At 39.1% G+C, this 19,456-nt stretch overlaps 2 protein-coding genes across 3 annotated transcripts; one reads left to right on the top strand and one right to left on the bottom strand.

The window, feature by feature from the left end:
- Positions 1–271: 271 nt before the first annotated feature.
- tgfa (transforming growth factor, alpha) lies at positions 272–7,780 on the bottom strand. 2 transcript variants are annotated; one of them, XM_030050797.1, is made up of 6 exons: positions 7,405–7,780; positions 6,276–6,449; positions 4,648–4,762; positions 3,055–3,204; positions 2,676–2,782; positions 272–2,092 (listed from the first exon to the last, which is right to left on the bottom strand). In XM_030050797.1, the coding sequence occupies exons 1-6, from the start codon at positions 7,445–7,447 to the stop codon at positions 2,085–2,087; spliced, it is 597 nt and encodes a 198-aa protein (XP_029906657.1). In that variant the 5' UTR covers positions 7,448–7,780; the 3' UTR covers positions 272–2,084. The 2 variants fall into 2 exon arrangements, with proteins under 2 accessions (XP_029906657.1, XP_029906656.1); XM_030050796.1 differs by having other exon boundaries at positions 273–2,092; positions 2,673–2,782.
- Positions 7,781–11,355: 3,575 nt separating this feature from the next.
- slc2a11a (solute carrier family 2 member 11a) lies at positions 11,356–19,317 on the top strand. Its single transcript, XM_030051613.1, has 12 exons — positions 11,356–11,379; positions 12,085–12,183; positions 13,062–13,222; positions 13,679–13,803; positions 14,031–14,160; positions 14,286–14,434; positions 14,894–15,081; positions 15,872–15,982; positions 16,242–16,343; positions 18,300–18,375; positions 18,468–18,595; positions 19,057–19,317. The coding sequence occupies exons 1-12, from the start codon at positions 11,356–11,358 to the stop codon at positions 19,273–19,275; spliced, it is 1,512 nt and encodes a 503-aa protein (XP_029907473.1). The 3' UTR covers positions 19,276–19,317.
- Positions 19,318–19,456: the final 139 nt, after the last annotated feature.

A 19,456-nucleotide genomic window follows, 5' to 3' on the forward strand; every position in this document is an offset into this window, starting at 1 on the left:
TTGTTCAATTGTGCCTGGGGTTCAGGGTTTTATGTTTGCATTGCCGTGTCTTGAAATATTCAGTGGAAGAGAAAAATAGATGGACAGAGTCTGAGAATCGGGGTATTTGAAGAGGAAAGAGCTTCAAAAGTGAAAAGAAGGTCACGCAATGGATTGAATAAGGGCAGGTTTAGCATCTCTTAGGGACTCAAGGGAGGGGTAGATCAGCGGATAAAAACATTGTAAGCAATAAAAAAAAGAAAAGAAATCAAGACTGCCACTTGCATATTTAATTCTTCTGTGAAAAGCAAAAAAAAAAAAAAAGCAAACAAATACAAAGATTAGAGGCCTTTCAGTCAAATCTGACACATGAATGTGGCAAACTAAAGGGTTAATCCATGAGAAGCGCCACAGTGAGATCAGAGACACAAACTCACTGCTACTCGCATCCTTTTCCAGATTACACTGTATATACAGAATGTTTCAGTGTGTTTCTGATATTTACACAATGATACTGGATTATCAAACACATTACAGCATGATCTGCCGTGCCAATATCTTCAGATACTGTAAACAAAACGATTCTTTAAGTGTAACATCCCCTTAGGATCCCGTCTTTTGGCATGTAAATAACATCACATTCATCACATAGTAGAGGTTACCAGATCCTGAACATTGTTTGCGTAATTTCATTACATTTCTTCCACACTCGTATATTGTTAAAGCACACACATACACATACACACACATACACATTCTCTGTCTAAGTCAGTTTGTAATTATTTTTTCGTATTCCTTCACTGTTTTTTCTCAAATATAATCTAAAAACTTTAAGACTTTGCTTTAAACTGTCATTCAGAGGCTTTTCAGTCTTAAAAAGTGTTAAATTAAAAAAAAAAAAAAGTCAGAGGCAATGCTTTAACTCTTTACATAAAAGCTGTTTTTGTGCCAAATGTTTTGGTGTAAAAATTCAAATACCGTGTTAAAAATACACCGTGATTTAAGTAGATGCATGCAAAGGTGGATGTGTGCTACTTGTGATAAAAACCCTGTGTCTTCCCCTCAGTGTTCATTCAGGTTCTGTTATAATTCAGTGTATTTGGCATCGCTCATATGTGGACGCTTTTCAAGTGAAGGTTAAACAGCTGACTATGTTGTCCTGCAGGAAAAGTGCAGTATTACAAAAACTGGTCATAAAAATAGATGGATTGTTGTTGTTCTCTTGTCAGCCAAGATGTCTATCGATTGCAAACCGCAAACCTCTGATGCAGAATATGTTCAAGTACAGTTCAGGAATCAAAAATAACAAAACTGACCAGTATATTAGCTTCAGTAGCAATACTGGAGTCATCATCATCGTCATCATAAATATTAATGTTAAAGTTCAAGCGTATCAATGGTTCGTAATCCATTAGAAGTCAGTTCCATTAACAATTCCCCATTTTGTCAGGTGAAGTGAGTTCCTCGCTTAAAAACAGACACTAAAACTCCTTTTCCAGTATCGGTTTTCCCCCACCATAACTTGTTTAAAAGCTCTTCAGTGCTTGTACAGTTCTGTGCAAGACATTTAAAAGACAAAAATAGGAATTGGGATCCTCTGACTTGAGTAGATGAAACATGATTGTCCCGCAAACCCAAAATAAGTTACAGCTCTTTCCTATTCAACATCTGCTCAGGATGTTTACTGTCCTTGTAGATCTTCATCTCTGGTGTCCTCTGAGCCGGTCATAAACACGACACACTGAGCCCTGTGTGTACAGGAGTTGGCAGCAGTTTGCCTTCATCCTCAGAGCTCCAAACAGTTTGCATTGACAGCCATTCTGCGTATATTTTCACTGAACTGAACAGCGAAGAAAACAGTGCTCCCGAGTTTCTGTAGCTCCAAATCCCAGGCAGAGGAAAAAAAATGTTGTGGGACATTTAAATTCCTGTATCAAGAAGGCCAAGGGTGACAATGCTGCTTTGCCTTTGGCCAGGTCGACTTTGTCCAGATATCCGAAAACCGTTTTGAGTGAAATCCTGAAGGGCTTGAGGAGGGCTGGACAGACGAGGAATACGAGCAGCTTGTGATGCAAACATGACTCATGTTCCAGTCAGATCTCCTCTCAAACCACTGAAAGGGGAAATTAAAAAGTGTTTTAGCACATTTTTAATAGTATAATGAGACCATCATTGTCTATAATAAACCCTGTTTACAATGTCAGCAACTGGAATTAAAGTATTTTGATAATATAATCAATAAGGAGGGCTAGCAGTGTTGGATGCTTAGTTTGGAATTTAAGTACTGCACACACTTTGCCCTGCAGCTGCCAATGTATTGTGAATGAAAGTGGACCTAAAAATAAATTAGTATAAAGGGTAAAATATCCTTTTTCCGACTTACCCTTTTTCCATTTTTATGCTATGCTAACACAAGATGCTATCCATAGGAACCAAACCACTGGGTGTACAGAGGTGAAAATGATATTGAACATCTTGTCTCAGTCTGGGTAAGCCGGAAAAAAGGACGGACTGTTCCTTTAAACATGTCCGTCTTAGAGCACGTGATATATGGAAGGTGAAATCCATACATCAGTTTTCTGCAGGCTCTCAAGCTCATTATTACCGGCTGATGAGGCTGATTACATTCCCTAGAGCTGACAATTTCATACAAGCATGAGCACAGAGATGTATTTGAAACATTAAGAAAGTACCACTTTCAAAGTCACAGCAGGACGCTCCCCGCGTCAGCACGCTGCCAGACTTCTCTGAGGCATAGTGAAGCACGTTGCTCCGTCTGTGGCAGTCCCGCCTCCACCAGCAACTGGGAGAAAAAAAAAAAAAAAGATGGATGGAAGATGAGTGAGTATCAGGCCGAGTTTTTAAAAATGTTTTTTCTTGAAATCTGACAGTATATTGGTTTTAACATGCTGTGCATTCAGAGTTCCTCAACACTATATAATCAGCTGGGAGCTCAATGAACCTGCATCGTGATACGCTGGATGGAGATTCTGTAATTCATAAATGGATATGTGATTTTATGTCCTTGAAAAAATAATCCACCCCAGATTACAGATTACCACACATGTTACTTACTGCAAAAGTGTGCAGAACAGCATGATCAGAACGCAGCCAATCACACAGAGCACCAGCATCGTAGCGACGGTCTGCTGTCTGTGATTAGTGGCTACGACTGCGAGCAGGTCTGCATGCTCACACCTCATCCCAACAAAGCCTGGATGGCACCTGTCACATGTAGGGAGAACACAACATCAGTTTAGGATGTGCATAGTATTATACTGCAAAAAAAAAAAAAAAAAAACTTTTCTTTAAACAAATTTGCCAGTGGGAATGAAATAATCCTGCTTGGTTCTAATGCAGTTTCACTTTTGGGGAATTTTTTCCGGGAACAATTTGATTCAAGAAGAAGAAAAATCTGGAAAACAATTTGGAAATAAACAGGATTATGTCATCCCACTGGCAGATTTTTTTCCCCACTGTGGACAGATAAGATTTAAAAACTGAATATGAAACTGAATAACATATTAAGATGGTGATTTTCCATTTTGCAGTGTAAAGAAAAGTGATGAAGAAAAATGTTCATTCTGGCCTTGCTTGGCATTGCTGACTAGCAGGTAAAACTGCAAGTGCTTCAGTAATTCTCAATATTCTTAATTTTTAGTTTAACCATGTTGAATTAATTGATTTGAGCAATAATAACATTGGTCCAATGCAAAAATTGAAAAATCCACGGATATATTGCCCATTCCAATAAAATAATGAACCTGTGGTGGTCTTCAGCCTTGTACCTGCAGCAGGAACTCTGAAACTCATCTGATGATGTAGTCAAGAAGAAACAGAAAAAATGTATAATAGAGAACATAATGGAAGGAGCAGCAATCTGAAAACCTCCTTGAATTGATTTGTATTGTGTAAATATTGTTATTTTCAAAGCGGAAAATACATTTTTCCCCTGAAACTCAACTTGACAAATTATCCAATTATGTGTTGAGAGGACAGGTTAGGGCTCCATGCATAATCCTGTTAGGAATAGCTTGTTATTCGTGTTTTCTGCCTCTGAGAATGGTTTTAGAGATAAACCACTGTTCTCCTCAGTTGATTAGCAGTAATTTCCTCTCACTTACACTTCAGTAATTCCCTTTACCCCTTCATCACTTAAAAGTCTCACCTACAGTTCACCCAGAATGCTGCTTTTTTGCTCACTGCCGTCGCTAACCTTAAAATATAAACCATATCAACACAATTTTAGCCTTAAAACCCCAGTTTTTCACTGGATATCTGTTAGTTTAAGGTGTGACTTCAGGAATTTGCCATGGGCGGCATTGTTATGCTTCTATTTATCAACTTTTTACCTCCCTACAAGCCAGACGGCATGCTGACCCAGAGCCCCTCTATCTGCTCCAGAGTCTAAAATGTCAACTAAAGGCTGTAAAACTCAAACACAACACCCAAAGATGGGAGTGGGACATGCTCTGGTTTAGATGTCAAATGATTTGATTACTTTGCTTTAAGTGCAGACTGTCAGCTTTAATTTTGAATGTTTTAAGTTACAGTGGATGATCATTTGAAACAACACCGTCCTCTCTTTGTGATGAGTGACAGGGAGCTTTTCAGACAAAGATTATGCACTCCTTTCTGCACTGTATATTTAAGACGGGATCTACTTACACACATGCAGGCGTCTCCTCCAATATCAGGAAGCGACAGGTGCCATGGAAGCAAAAATGACTGTGGGAGTCTGGACAATCGTCAAAATGAGATCGCACAGCTGCTGCCACAAACTCTGCGGAGGTGATGACAGAGATATTATTGATATTTCCAGAATCTCAGGAGCAGGACAGTATTTGTGCTTTTTCTTGTACCATGGGTGACTGACATCCTCCACTGAAACCATGATAAATTAAATTATTTGAGCTGGGGTCGGGAAATCTATGGCTGCAGTGAATATTTATCCATTCATGAAATGACAGTGTAATTGTTAATTATGCAGAGAATCAACATAAGATCAGAATTCTTAGGAAAAATATTAGATATAGTCTAAATAAGATGATATCCAGTGCACCAACATCTAACCATAATAAACATACAGAATGTAATCAAAGTGCATTTAGTAGCCATACCATACATTACACAGGTGAATATATCACCAAGACTAAAAATATCCTAAGCCTGCGGAGACCTGAAATAACATGTACTAAATCCCAAAGCTAACCGACGTCACCAACAGCAGAGGACTGAGGCCTTTTGTTGCCACTTGTGTGTAAATATGTGGTGGCTTATATCTACTGTTGTCCCTGGGAGGGACAATCATGCATTAGAAAGTGTTGTATCCAAGGGATCAAATGAAAAGAAAGCCCTGGTGAGACATGGCAAACAAAACACATCTGCCCATCAAGCCCATTACAACGCAGGAGAGAGCGCAGCCCTGGAGGAATCATAGTTCTTTGGCAGAAACGAAACGCCTTCTGGAGACTGACTTTTTCTCCTACAGATTGCATCTCACTTCTCATTCTCTCAAACAGCATGACTACAAAATGACTGGGACAAGAGTATGTGATTAAATCGACTCCCAGACGGCACAGCAAATTTCTTGCACATAAGCTGTACAGTCAGACAAATTCCTACATTGCTGACCCAAACAAAAGTCGGTGTTTGCTTCCTCAAGCAGCAGAAACAGATGTCACAATGTTGCATTCAGGGTGGGAAGGAGGATGAACAGCCAGACAGATATCTGCATTACAGACTTTGTCACACACTCCATTCCAATGGTAAATGGGCTTTTGGATTCCAGCCTACATGTATTGTCTCCTTCTTTCAGACTCTGTAAAAGCCCTCTGTTGTGCCTGAGGCATCTGCCTACCAACCCCTCTCTCTTTCCATGTGATTTTGGCAGTCAGACGAGGATGACATTCAGACAGAAATCAGCCATTAGGGCATGTATGCTGCCTTTCAGATAATGATTCAATATTGTAGGTGCAGCTTGCGGGTCGCTGAATATACCGCTCATTATCTTCAGTTGCTTCCCTCGCTCCTCATGTTAAGAGGATCAATTATCAGTGAGCACCATGCTGGCGGCATGTGTTTATGGAGCGCAGCTCAATGGATGAGTCACATTTCACAAGAGAAGCTTTTAATTCTTGAGAATTGCTGCTGTGTGGAGGCAAAGCTGCACTGAGAGAGGATCACCACGGCAAATAAAAACCTCTAGCACTTTTCATGTCAATAAATGCTATACATTCTCTGGAGACGGTTTACAGCTCCCATTCAGGTTGCTGCACACCAACACGGAGGCTTACTCTTAACTGGAGGGATGTTAGTAGAGGTTGTTGTGGTTGCAGTGCTGCTGGTGCTGGTGGTTGCAGCAGAGGTGGCTGTGGTGGCATTGGGAGCGCTGGTGGAGTTTGTATCGATGGGAGTGCTGGTATCAATAATTGAATTTCCCTGCCCTGCTCCAAATGTGAAGAGGGACCCTGTTGGACAGAAAAATACATGGCTGTTACAAACACAGTGATATAATCGCTGCTAATGAACTTTGGAAATCCTGTACAAATATAAAACAAATTTAACTGATAACCACAAACCCATCTAGGAGTATTAAAAACAGACAGAAATGCCTTGAGAGACATCAGTGTCACTATAAACTTAAAAGGCACACATTCTGCAGAAACACCATGGGAGCACAAGATAAGAATAATAAAGAAAAGTACCATTCAACAGGCCACCAATTACAAATTACAATAATTCCCCACTGAGTGCTACAGACTCATTGGAATGTTATATGTATGTTTAGAGAAGACCAGGGGTCTTACGATGAACGCTTCAGGGTACAACCCCGAGCAGCAATGTGCCCATCTGCTACTTTAAACCTTGCAGCCTGGTCCTGATTGTGATGTTGGTGCTTAATTGGGAATTAAGGGATCTTAATTGAATGAGGTGTTCCCAACAAACGTAACATGGTCAAGATAAAGAGCACTATAAATAAAGCAGACACGTAAACACAACAGTACACTCTGGCCTATAGCCCACAAGCACGGAAAGGTGAGGACAGTTTCTTCCCTTAAAGAAGAAGCAGAAGAAAATGTACCGTTAACAAAGACACCTTTAAAAAAAACCCTCAAGTGAAACAGTAAACACACTATAGGCCACATTAAGGGCCAAATAAACTCACTGTTGAGTGAGTCGCCTACTGGCACACAGCCGTCAGTAATATTAACTGAGTATTTTCAAATGACAAATAATACGTGAGAATTCAGTTAATGGTAAACTGCTAGACCTGAACAAAAAAAAAAAAAAAAAAGAAAAAAGAAAAAAGAAAGTCACCTAAGGAGCGCATTTTCTCCGTTTCTTCGTCTAACTTGGTACAATTAGAATTTGAAATAAACTTGAAGGACATGCAGGCAAATATTGATTTTCCAAGTTACTCACCACTTATCAGAAATATTGTATCCCAGAAAATCCGACTCATCATGACGAACTGCACGCTGAAACTAGAAACTTGACTGGGAATTCTTCGAAATTGAACCGTGTGTTAGGAAACTACAAACATTACTCATGTGGGTTGCAAAATAGGGAGCACCGGCCAGGGAAGGAAACATTTAATCTGATCACGATAGGAACTTGTCGAGCGATGGAGCCACAGGCATGTGGCGCCTGCAGTCCCAGTCAATCAAATGTAGAAGTTTTCTCAGAGAACAAGAAAAAAAGGAGAAAAGGCGATATTCTGCAGGAGATATCTCACGCGTGTTTTAACTTTGCTCCGCATCAGTTGGAAAACACATGTAATCCTCTCAGCCGTTCACAGCAGCACTGAGGCAGGGCAATTAGAGAGAGAGAGAGAGAGAGAGAGAGAGAGAGAGAGAGAGAGAGAGAGAGAGAGAGAGAGAGAGAGAGAGACCACTACTCCGTGGTGTCTGCAGATAGGGTTGTAGTCTCCTGATAGGGTTTGAATGAAGAAAAAAAAATTGGAATGTAATAGTGAAGCACACCATAACCAGGCAAAGTGTAAAGTCACTACTAACCCACTATTGAGTACCACACACTGTAATTCACAATAGGAATATTAAAGGAGTATGACTATGATTTTTTAAACCTTTCTTATGAGCTTTATCAATATCCCATTTACCCCCACCCCAACACAGAAAAAAATGGAGCGATATTTACTTTAAAAAATTGCATAACCAGTTCCACACAGAAATTCAGGTAAATTGATCTGTGCATATTTTCAAGTAAAGTCTGTTCTAAATAAAATTCTTTAAGTTATGTTAAGCAATATTGTGTGCCTTTTTCCTTTTCTTTTTTTTATCCAAATAAAATGACCACCTTCAGTGTGAATTGTCATTATACGTCTCTTTCCACTGTACAATTCTTCTCATTTGTGCAATATTTGTGTAATATTTATATGGTATGTCAAGTTTAGTTTACATTATTGGTGCTGGTATCCAGTTGTGCATTAACATGGGGTGACAATTCACTGCAGGTTTCTTAAAACACATGAAATGAAGACAACACACTTTTTATTTTGTTATATAGGCAAAACTTACATAACATTATCAAGTAAATGTGCACCAACTGGAAAAATATTGTTCAGTGAGCCGGAGTTAATTAGCCAAAACAACAGCAGGCATAAACACTCACACACACAAAAACACACACACAACATACACACATTCACACAATATAGTCCTACAGGCTCCAACTTTCAGGTTCTCAAACTCATGGCAAATTAAATACAGGGAGCTAATGTGTGGAGGTAAATGTGTGCTTTATTTTAGCACTTGTTTGTATGCTGAGGTTTACTGTTCTTTGAAATAATTTGGTTTATGCACGTAACCCATCCTGACATCCTGACTGTCATGTTGCTGAAGCATTCACTGAGTGATCTGTTGTCTTGGATTCTATTTTGTGAATTAGCTTTACCAAGCTGAGGTAATTCTTTCTCTCACAGGATCATACACTAACAAGTATAAAAAAAATACTGACAATGAAATTGCCAAATGAGTTTTAAAACTCTTGACAGGGCAACACAGTTATATTTAATTTAAGGCACAATAAACAATGCTTCTTTCAGTAGACTTCAGCTTTACCTGAGAACACAATCCTTCCTCTTACACTAAACACATCCATGAATAGGTAAGTCACACTTTAGCTCATGCAAGGAGACTGTTGTGCAAAGACTGGACATTTGGAGACATCTTCAGGGCATCAAGCTCAAGAAAGAGCCTTTTGAAACACTGTACCTCAGTTTCTGTGGGTAGTAAAGTCACTACATAGATGATGCCCATGAGCAGAAGGAAAGTCTTTGTCATACTTTTGCAGTAATCACGCAACTCATTGAGCTCAATGATAATAGACACATCAGCAGGGGTGTGGCTGTTATCTGGCTTTTAAACATATGAGTCAGTGTTACCAAGAACTAATTATACTGTACAACATATTACATTTTTCCCTTAAATTCCCTTAACACATGAGAAGTAATGTGTGACTCACATGAAAAACTTTTTTTCCATTTGTGAGTTAGTGTCAATAATGTACACCTGGCAGCCAGCATGCTGACTTTGGATCCAATGGTCCTTATAAACTGGTAGTCCCATTAAAAACACCTCGCAGTCAGGTTTTCAATCAAGTTATGACCATGTGGTAAATTTGGGGAAATTTTGGGAAAACTCTGTGAGTTGTGGGCCCCAAGAAATGATCAAGGTGGATTCACCTGAGAAAACGGTAAAAGTTTAACCATGGGCTACACTCAGTTTGTTTAACCACTAACTAAGTGTATTTGTCACCAAATAGGTGGCAAATACACTTAGTAGTTTAGTGGTTAATAGTTTTATTGTTAAACTACTAAAGTGTAATTGCCACCCATTTGTCCTGACATTTCCATCAAACACAAGTTCCCACACTTACTAAGTACATGTGAGTTGGCTATGTGATAAATGTAGGCCTACCTGTTAATGAGTTTAGAGGTTTGCTGACTTTTAACATGTCAAGGTAAGGGCTGGAAACCTGGGAAACCAATCACCTTTCCAGGGGAAGAAAGGAGCAACATTGAAAAGCTTTTGGCTCAGTAACTTCACTGTTACAGCAACCAGTTTTCTGCAACAGGATCAGATCCTAAATATCCCTGCTCCTTTCCATCACCATGAACTACTTTTCTCTGTGGACTGGAAGAACAAGTGGTTGAGGGAGGGGAATATGGCTTCACTTGACTTCATAGTAACTGAGTGGTTAAACTGATGTATTATTTAAGTGTACATTATTTTATGTAACCTTTGCCACCAAACTACCTCATATTAACCTCATTCATGCACAAAATCTTTGCAATTTTATTGTTTGTTTAGATTAGCGGGCTGAGGTTTTGGAGCTCAATCCATAAACAGCCTGGGTAGGATGGCACCACGTCTCATTTCAACACAGCACCATCTACTGGACAAGAACAGCTAGTGTGCTGATGGATGTGGAGAATATGCAGTGTAGTTACAGTATTTACCCTTTTTTTTTTTTTTTTAATTGTAATGCACAACCCAACCTGCACTAGAATCAGAACTGGCACCAAAACAATCCAAAACCAAAAGTAACTCCCAGTGCACTTTTCTTCATTCACTGGCTTTTATCCTGTATTCATACCTGTTATTATAATCATTGTTATGATGTTATTTGTCTTTATTTCTGTTTTGCTTCTTTGTCCAAACTACTTTTTTATTGTTTGTTATTTGGTCAGTTTCATTTTTCTCGGCTCTGTCACACTTTAATAGCAAAGTCTATCTTCAAAAGTGCTCTATAAAAGCAGTAAATCACAGCAGATTATTTATTCATCTTCACAGACAGAGAAACTGTCTCTCTGCATGCCCCCTTATGGTTAACCTCAGAGCTTCTTGCTGCAGAGCTACTGGGGCTGGATGGGCAGGCTGAACACGGGTCTCCTGGTTGTAGGGTAACCTCACTAACCTCTCTGCGTGCGTTTCAACAAAACAGTGACATGGAAATCTGCACGTGGGGACTCCCGTCTAAACACAGAAACTGATGAACATTTGATGAACATTTGACTTCAGTTTTCACTGGTGAGGCATTTCGTGGTTCATCATTTATCCACTTGTGCGTCAACAGTCAGCCTGTCGCCCAGCCCGCCGTTCCCTGGTCACACACACACACACACACACACACACACACACACACACACACGTGCACACGCACATAGGCAGACGCGCGCACGCAGGACGCATGTATGGCCCTGCGGTGTGGAGGATTGTTTTCATATCGGCTTTCATATCCTGACGGCCTGACCATTGCGGGTTTCACCTCAGATTCCTCTCGCATCGGACACGGACCAACCTCTTCAAGTCTTTCATTACGTTATTAAGTGACCATCATCTTGGATTCATCATGCCAAACGCTGCTGCTGAGAAGGTATATTTCCACATTATGCTTCTGATTAATCATGGGAAGAAGTTGGTATTCCGTTAAAGTAAACAGGCATCTGTTTGGTAGTGTTCTTACAGTAAGTCTTACAGTAAGTGTCCTGCCACTGAGGACCTTTGTATACGACTGTTTCTCAAAGTGACCAAATGAGATGCAAATATATTTCCAACAACAGAATATCCACAGTGGAATCTGCAGACAAATATTTTGATTAAACTCAAGCAGCTTAAGCCTCACGTCCTGAAGCTGACCCCTACATCTGCTTTACCTAGACCGTATTTATTAAATAAATAACACATTTATCGATCAAAGCTCAAACATAGATTTCTTTAGGACATGCAGGCTATAGGCTAGATGCTTAGTAAACAGCACGAATTCAAAGAGACTACAGTATCCTACGATATAATACCATGGAATAGCAGTTTAGATAAACCAAATTTTTACATTTTCATTTTATTGTTCCTTTCAAAAGCTTTTTTAAATTAATTAATTTTATTTTTATTTTTATTTATTTATTTTATTTTCACCCTGATACGTGTGTTTTGTTTGGGCGAATTAACAAATTTTTAAGGAGATAATGTCTCATCTTATATTTTAATGAAAAATAATGTGTGATTGTACTGTATATTCTATGCATGCATGTATGTATGTATGTATGTACCTATCTATCTATTTATCTATCTAATCTAACAGGGCAGTTCTCGGACATTGGCATTAATGGTTACCTCTGCAGCCATTGGAGGCACTCTTCAGTATGGCTATAACCTTGCCATAATGAATGCACCGACAATTGTAAGTTGTTGTTTTTTGTTTGGTTTTGTTTTGTTTTGTTTTTTTAGGCTGTTGGTCCACTGCAAACTATCAGTGTGTGTGTGTGTGTGTGTGTGTGTGTGTTGGCTATGAAAAGTATTTGTAGTCACTCTTACTTTGCATTTGGGTCACAGTGTTGATTGGCACATGCAAGAACTAGGGTAGGCTAATTGTGTGAGTGATTACTGCGAACACAAGCTCATTACACCACATCCAGTTTTGTTGTGGTGTATCAATTATGAGCAGCTGCATGCTCTTTCCCCTCTCTTGTCCTTTTTTTCAGCATTTCTTCATTGATTACAGCAGTTGTTCTTATAACAAGAAGGCTGTCAGAGAAAGCAAACCTCCACCATCATTCCCCCAATTCTACAACTGGCTTTTAAACCCAAAGGCACCATTCTCATCATTTAAATATTAAATCAGTTTCTTGGTGCTGCAAAAAATACTATGTAAGAGTTTTAAGTTCAGTCTTTTTATTCCTTAGTTTCAAAACAGTGATCAGCTAAACCCCAGATTCAGATCACCACAAAATTAAAATCAGCAGTCACTTTATTCAAGGTCTGTGTATCCACAAGATTTCCTAGAAATCTGTTCAGAAGTTTTTGAGATATCCTGCTGACATAAACCATCTTAACAGAGGCAAGGTTAATTTCCTTGGTGAAGGTAAACCTGTGTCTTTGTTTAGCATTTAATTCAAAGGACATAGATATTGTAATGCTAGATTGTATTGTGTTTCTGTGTGTATGTGTATGTGTGTGTAAGTGTGTGTGTGTGTGTGTGTGTGTGTATGTGTGTGTGTGTTTAATTCAGCGAGGCATGTGTTGGAATGGTTGACCATCCTGTTCTGTCTATACTTGCAGTTCATTCAAAACTTTGTAAATGAGACGTTTCGGGAGCGCTGGGACATCCAGCTGCAGGACTACCAGGTGACTCTGGTCTGGACAGTTATTGTCTCCATCTTCTCATTAGGAGGATTATCAGGGTCTCTTATCGCCGGACCCATGACCATACGCTTTGGGAGGTAATACCAGGTGCTGTATAATGCCATGCAAATGTAAACATATGTATTTATTGTTTCAGAAGATTATGGATTGAGAGGTTCACGCACAGTGGCAATGGTCAACCCATTGAATGCATGAATGAATGAATGAAAAGATTGATCATTTACTCCATTTATCTCCTCTCTCACTTGAATGTACATACACACACAGATACACACACACACACACACACACACACACCAAGAGGTCTCAGTAAGCTGATAAAGATTAAGTGGAAAAAGGGGCTATTTGGTTGAGCTTTTCCTTCAAGGACTTCAAATAGTGATTAAAGATAGTCAGATACAGAATTCCAGTCTTTCATAGCACCAGTATGACCCTTAATAAGGTTCATGGGCCAGTGTCTTTCAGATTATAATTCCCATTAACCATCCAAGTTGTTAACAAACAACATTTTGTTCTTTTTTTCTCTTCCCAAGGAAGAAATGCCTACTGTTGAATAATATTTTTCTAATGGCTGGTGCTGTCTTGGCTCTGTCAAGTCGAGCTGCCAAGTCCTTTGAGATGATCATCATCTCACGTGTCCTGGTTGGAATAAATGCTGGTATGTCCCATGCCAGCTCTAAGAAATGTTTTACCACTTGTTATGCTTTCAGATCTTCCTTGAATATTATATAGCTTTCATAAATGTGGCAAACTGAAATGAGATCTGAAACATCAGTTTAAATTATCATACAGCTGTGGATAAAAAAAAAAAAGTCAAATATGTGGGGAAACACAGTTTCACAGAAACTTCAATGACATCACAGAAAACCTGCGTTTAATTTTCAGGAATCAGCATGAATGTGCAACCCATGTATTTTGGTGAAAGTGCACCAAAGCACTTAAGAGGTGCTGTATCTTTGTCATCAGCTGTTTTCACAGCATTTGGAGTGGTGCTGGGACAGGTGATTGGACTCAGGTATGGACAGGAAACAGGCATCCTATGCCAGTTAGAGCATATTGTATTTATGTCTCACTTTAGTCTAATCTTTTAATAATGATTGACTCAGAATATATTGTTTGCTATGGTTGATTTATTTGCAGAGAGATTTTGGGCAGTGAGCCATGCTGGCAGTACCTTCTTGCCAGTAATGCCATTCCTGGACTCATTCAACTTCTTACCCTGCCTTGGTTCCCAGAAAGCCCCAGATATTTACTGATTGACAGGGGTGACAAGGAGGCTTGTGTGAAAGGTGAGTCCTGGAATGGGCAAATCTAGCCCTAGTGGAACATGAAATTATAATATATCGCTGTTGTCCAGTGAAAACCACGTTTCTCCAAAATGTCAACATCTCAGACACTAAGAAAAATAATTTTTAACCTGGATGACTATTAGTCTTGAAAAACTTTAATAAACCTGAGGGTTGTAGAAGTTTCTGAAGTCATAAAGGAGAAAGTACAAACATGAAAATCACCAAAATTGGAGATACATGGTTTTCACTTGATAGCGACAATATATAAACTATACAGTAAATAAAATAAGTCAAGTTGCAGCCAGCCAGTAACAGAATGTTTCAGGGATGTTTTTAAAACTTGTGGTAATACACCTTTCAAATACAGTATATACACATTTCTACAATCTAAACCTGGAAAAGGAGAATAATCCGTTCACCACAAAGCTGGTCTTAACTTTTGGTGATGATCTTTGTCAGCTCTGAGGCAGCTGCGTGGCTGTGAGGTCCAGAGCAGTGAGCTGGATGAGATCCTGCAGGAGCAAGCCGAAACTAAAGGCATGAGAGCCAGCCGGCCGTGGGAGCTTTTCACTGATCGCAGTGTGCGCTGGCAGCTCCTCTCTGTCATGATCATCAGCAGTGCCATGCAGCTTTGTGGTAATGACTCGGTGAGAAGAGGCATCACATAGGCCTACTTACTGAAAATAACATTTCTTTTTTTTTTTTTGCAGTGCAGGTCTCTGAGCAGCAGTTTGTTTGCAACTTAATGTAATCAGTGTGATTTTTACTGTAGGTACTGTCTTTGTATCGAAGGTTTAAATAGATGTTTCAATAGGGGTTTTTGTCAGATTATCCCAGAGGATCAGTGTTACTGACACATGATACGAGCACACTAGTGCAGAGCGCAGCTGCAACCAGATCAGATGTGCCTCTGGCCACAGGTTCCCCCGGTCACTTCTCAACAAGCTTAATTAGAAATCTGAGATGATCCATCAGTAGTTTGGATAGTGCGTTTTACGTTCCCACAGATCATATTAAAAATGTATGCTAGTGATGAAACATAACCCCTCACTGTACAGCTGAGTGAATGACATGTAAATAGAATTTCAAGGGTTTTAGTTTGCAACAAATTGCTGCATTGGACTAAAGGGTGCCCTCGTTTACTGACATTGCGTTTTTACATTTTTGCTCTTTAGAGATGAGAAAAACAAGGCATCATCAATTAAGAAACATTTTTGCCAGTCTGTTATATTGCTTTCTTAGAGAATGCTGATTAAATAGTTCTGTGTTGTGAGGATTTGAACCACAGGGTTGGCGGCTTTAGGAAGGGAACTAGGTATTATGCAGTTATGTAGAAAATGCTTGGCTAAATCAGCTTATCAACAATTTATCAACTTGAAAAACAGTTAAGGATGCCCTGCCGTACTCCCGCATTAACCTGCGCTCTGTTTCTTACAGATCTACTTCTATGCATCTTATGTGTTTAAAGAGGCTGGGATATCTGATGAGGCGATACAATATGTCACGATTGGCACGGGTACATGTGAATTCACCGCCTGTATAATGTGTGTAAGTACTCTTCAGCAAAGCACATGATTTGTTATGTAATGTGCCTTTGAAAGAAAGAGAGGTTGCTGTTCCCACCCTTGTTAAATCCTTAATCCAGACTATTGGCAAAGTTTCACTGTGAGAATAGTTCCACTTACATGTGATGCACATTCCATGGGCCATTAAAAGCACTTTTGAGCACATTCTGACTTATAATGATAATGCAATTCACCATAAGAAGAGTCTGATGTAAATAAATATACCATTTTCATATTTTCAGAATCTGCTGATAGAGCAAAAAGGCCGGAAGTTTCTGTTGATGGGAGGCTATGTTCTCATGACTTGCTGGGCAGTTGTCTTCACAATAGCTCTGTCATTTGAGGTATTTATCTCACATCCTCCTCTTTCCTTTACCAGTGGCAAATGCATTTCAAGGTTACATATTGTTAATAAAGTGTTGTGGAATTTTGTTGAGGGGAACTCTACTCAGTTTGTGTCAGTGGTATTTTGTGAGCTAAATAATGAATACTTATGCATACTTTCTGTGAAAATTAACTGTTTCGTCTATGTGATCATTTGTGGTTATTATAGCACTACCTCATTTATCTCAGTCCTGTATCACAGATCTGGGTAACTGCAACAAATCCCCTAAATTTGGACAGCATAGAAGTGGTGCTGTTGTGGGAGTGGTTATTTGGATTATTTCAATTAAGGTTAAAGTGGCCTACAGTTGTATCCAGCAGGCGGATGGTTGACATACATCTCAAAGAAAGGGTTGAGCTGACTAATTATACTCACCTATGTTATTGTAATGGAGCAACAATTTTGTGTACTTCTACTTTTGGTGTATTTATCAGTAATTGGACTTTTACTTACTGAAGTATTGTACTTCACTCCATTTTGAATAACATCCAAACATTCAGTATCCAAATTAGCCCGCTGTCCTTAAGTTACAGAAACTCTGCGGAGCCCATTGCGGTGGACAGTCAGCCAACAAAGAAGATTAGAATAACCTAGTTTTACTTGGTTTAGGCACTTTATTTTGTAATTTCTAGATTTTCCAGTTAAAAGAATTTAGTTTAAGTCTGTACTGGCAACCTCTTTGAACTGCATGGAAAATACCTTTAACAATGATCTTTTTTTCTGAAAAGTAACCAGGCAACTTTTACTCTGAGTACATATTATCACTCCCTTCAGGTATTACACACCATGGTTCTTCTGTTGCTGATTGATGTATTCATCTTAGTTGGACTTGAGTCAATATCACCGTCATCAAATCCACTGTCGAACTGTTCAAACATGACATTGTGCATGATGAGCATACATTCGTATCCCACACAAACTGAAACCCAACTATACATATACATAACAAACATGTAAATAAACTTACCATCTGGCTGCACAAAACCATGAGGGAAATCCTGAAAGTTTTAAAGCAGAATACAAACAACACAGAATGAAAACGCAGTTCCTATGCGGCAACTAACTGTGTTCCTGCATACTGTTGATGCAAAACAAATCAATATTCATGAAAATAAAGTATAAATATAATATATGTAAACAAAAAATATCAACTAGTTTAGTTACAATAATAAATGAGCAACTTCTTACTTTTGAGAGAAAGAAAAGTCCACAGACCATGTCTGTTGCCAAAGTGGATTTCCCCCAAAATGTGATGCATTGAGCAAGTCCTTCATCATAATCATCATCATAATCATCTTTTCTTTTTCTCATGGTTTTGTATTACTGCTTTAGTCCTGCACCTACAGTATTATTGTCACTGGATTTCTGTGTTTTTCCTGCAAATTTCAACTCCTGTTCACAAAAAATCATCATGAATATTGTCACTATAAATTAGTATTAAATCCTAGTCCCTGCTGTTCCTCTGTATCAGGGGACAGCAGTGACTATTTGTATCAATTATACAAGGGAAAAGGGAGAATGTGAGAATGCAGAAGTTGAGTGAAATTCCCTTTCAACTTAAAACATCTCAGTACATTAGCCGATCCACTAGAGGGTGCTTTACTGGAGGGAACGTCATGAATTGTCTTGGTGAAAGGGACGGATGGCGCTCGCTAAGTGATTTCACAGTTTGGGTTCATTGCCACAGGCCAGCTGTTTGCCACATTAACCCTCCTATACAGTAAGACATACAATATGATGTTATAATGAGTATTTTCTATTAAGTCAGCTGATAACTGAGTAGTCCTATAACCAACAAATGCATTTATCATGCAAGCTCTGCAGTGTCAAAGAGTCAAGTTTGCATTGTTTCTTCTGTTTTGGCTTATAAAGTGCTAATTGTGCATATTTTTCTTCCCTGCCCACATGCAAACAGCACAAAATATCATGGATGCCCTACCTGAGCATGACATGCATCTTCACCTACATCCTTAGCTTTGGCATGGGACCTGGTCAGTTAAAAACTTAAAGTAGTAATAAAACAAATTTCCAAGGGTAGGATGTTGAAATTGATATTGATCAATATGTTTTGCATTTCTCTCAGCTGGAGTGACTGGAATTCTGCCCACAGAAATTTTCAATCAGGCAGCTCGGCCGGCAGCTTACATGATAGCTGGCTCCATGATGTGGCTCAACCTCTTCATCACTGGAATGATCTTCCCATTCCTGGTGGTCAGTCTGACAATCTATCCATCCACTTACTTTCATCATACATACAAATATATATGTGAGGTCTTTTGTTTCATCACTGAAAGATACCCACCTTTTGATACAAGTAACACTTAAACTCAGCTGTAGTGACTACAAATACTACAAAAGTAAAATGAAATATGATACATTTTAATGTATCTTAACACATGTACAAAATGACATCACATTTACCAAAAGGATATTTCTAAATATGTTATATATTTCTAAAATCTTGACAGGCAAAGTTGAGGTTATGGTTTAATGACAAAGGTATAAAGCCTTTTTATTATAGCCTTTAAATATGAACTCAAATATGAATGCATGTGCAGCATAAGCACCACACAAGAAGGTGTGATGTAGACAGAGACACACAATTAGATATCATTTACTTTTCATTATGTTTCTCATTGGTCTGAGAGCTTTACTTGACCTTTCTCTTGCAGAGCGAGCTGAGTCAATTCTGCTTCGTGCCTTTTGGTGCAGTCTGCCTGTTAGCTGCCCTGTATGTTGGTTTGTTTCTGCCTGAGACCAAAGGAAAGACACTATCAGTCATTACCAGCGAATTCCACAAGCTCAACTTCAAGGCCCAGGAGAAACAGTGTTCATCAGCAACCCAGGCCCAGTATCAACTGGGTGAAGTGTGTCATTCCACAGCCTTGTAGAGAGACAGGTTTTTTCATGAAGTACAGTAACATGCAGGGGCCGCTGTACGCCTTGTTCTGTCACTTGAACCAGTCATGCACAGTATAACAGAAATGAAGGAATGTTTGTTCACTTTCATATCACTGAAAGTATTCTGGTGTTAACTCCTTTATCTGGAGTTTGTTTTCTTTGGAAAAAGAT

Source organism: Myripristis murdjan, chromosome 5 (assembly GCF_902150065.1).
Source record: "Myripristis murdjan chromosome 5, fMyrMur1.1, whole genome shotgun sequence".
Lineage (NCBI taxonomy): Eukaryota > Metazoa > Chordata > Actinopteri > Holocentriformes > Holocentridae > Myripristis > Myripristis murdjan.

Coding starts and splice junctions, on each gene's coding strand:
- tgfa (XM_030050796.1), bottom strand. CDS start 7,447: ATGATGAGTCGGATTTTCTGGGATACAATATTTCTGATAAGTG. Junction 6,450..7,404: donor TACAATATTTCTGATAAGTG/GTGAGTAACTTG, acceptor TCTGTCCAACAG/GGTCCCTCTTCACATTTGGA. Junction 4,763..6,275: donor TAACATCCCTCCAGTTAAGA/GTAAGCCTCCGT, acceptor TCACCTCCGCAG/AGTTTGTGGCAGCAGCTGTG.
- slc2a11a (XM_030051613.1), top strand. CDS start 11,356: ATGCCAAACGCTGCTGCTGAGAAG. Junction 13,223..13,678: donor ATGACCATACGCTTTGGGAG/GTAATACCAGGT, acceptor TCTCTTCCCAAG/GAAGAAATGCCTACTGTTGA. Junction 18,596..19,056: donor TGATCTTCCCATTCCTGGTG/GTCAGTCTGACA, acceptor TTTCTCTTGCAG/AGCGAGCTGAGTCAATTCTG.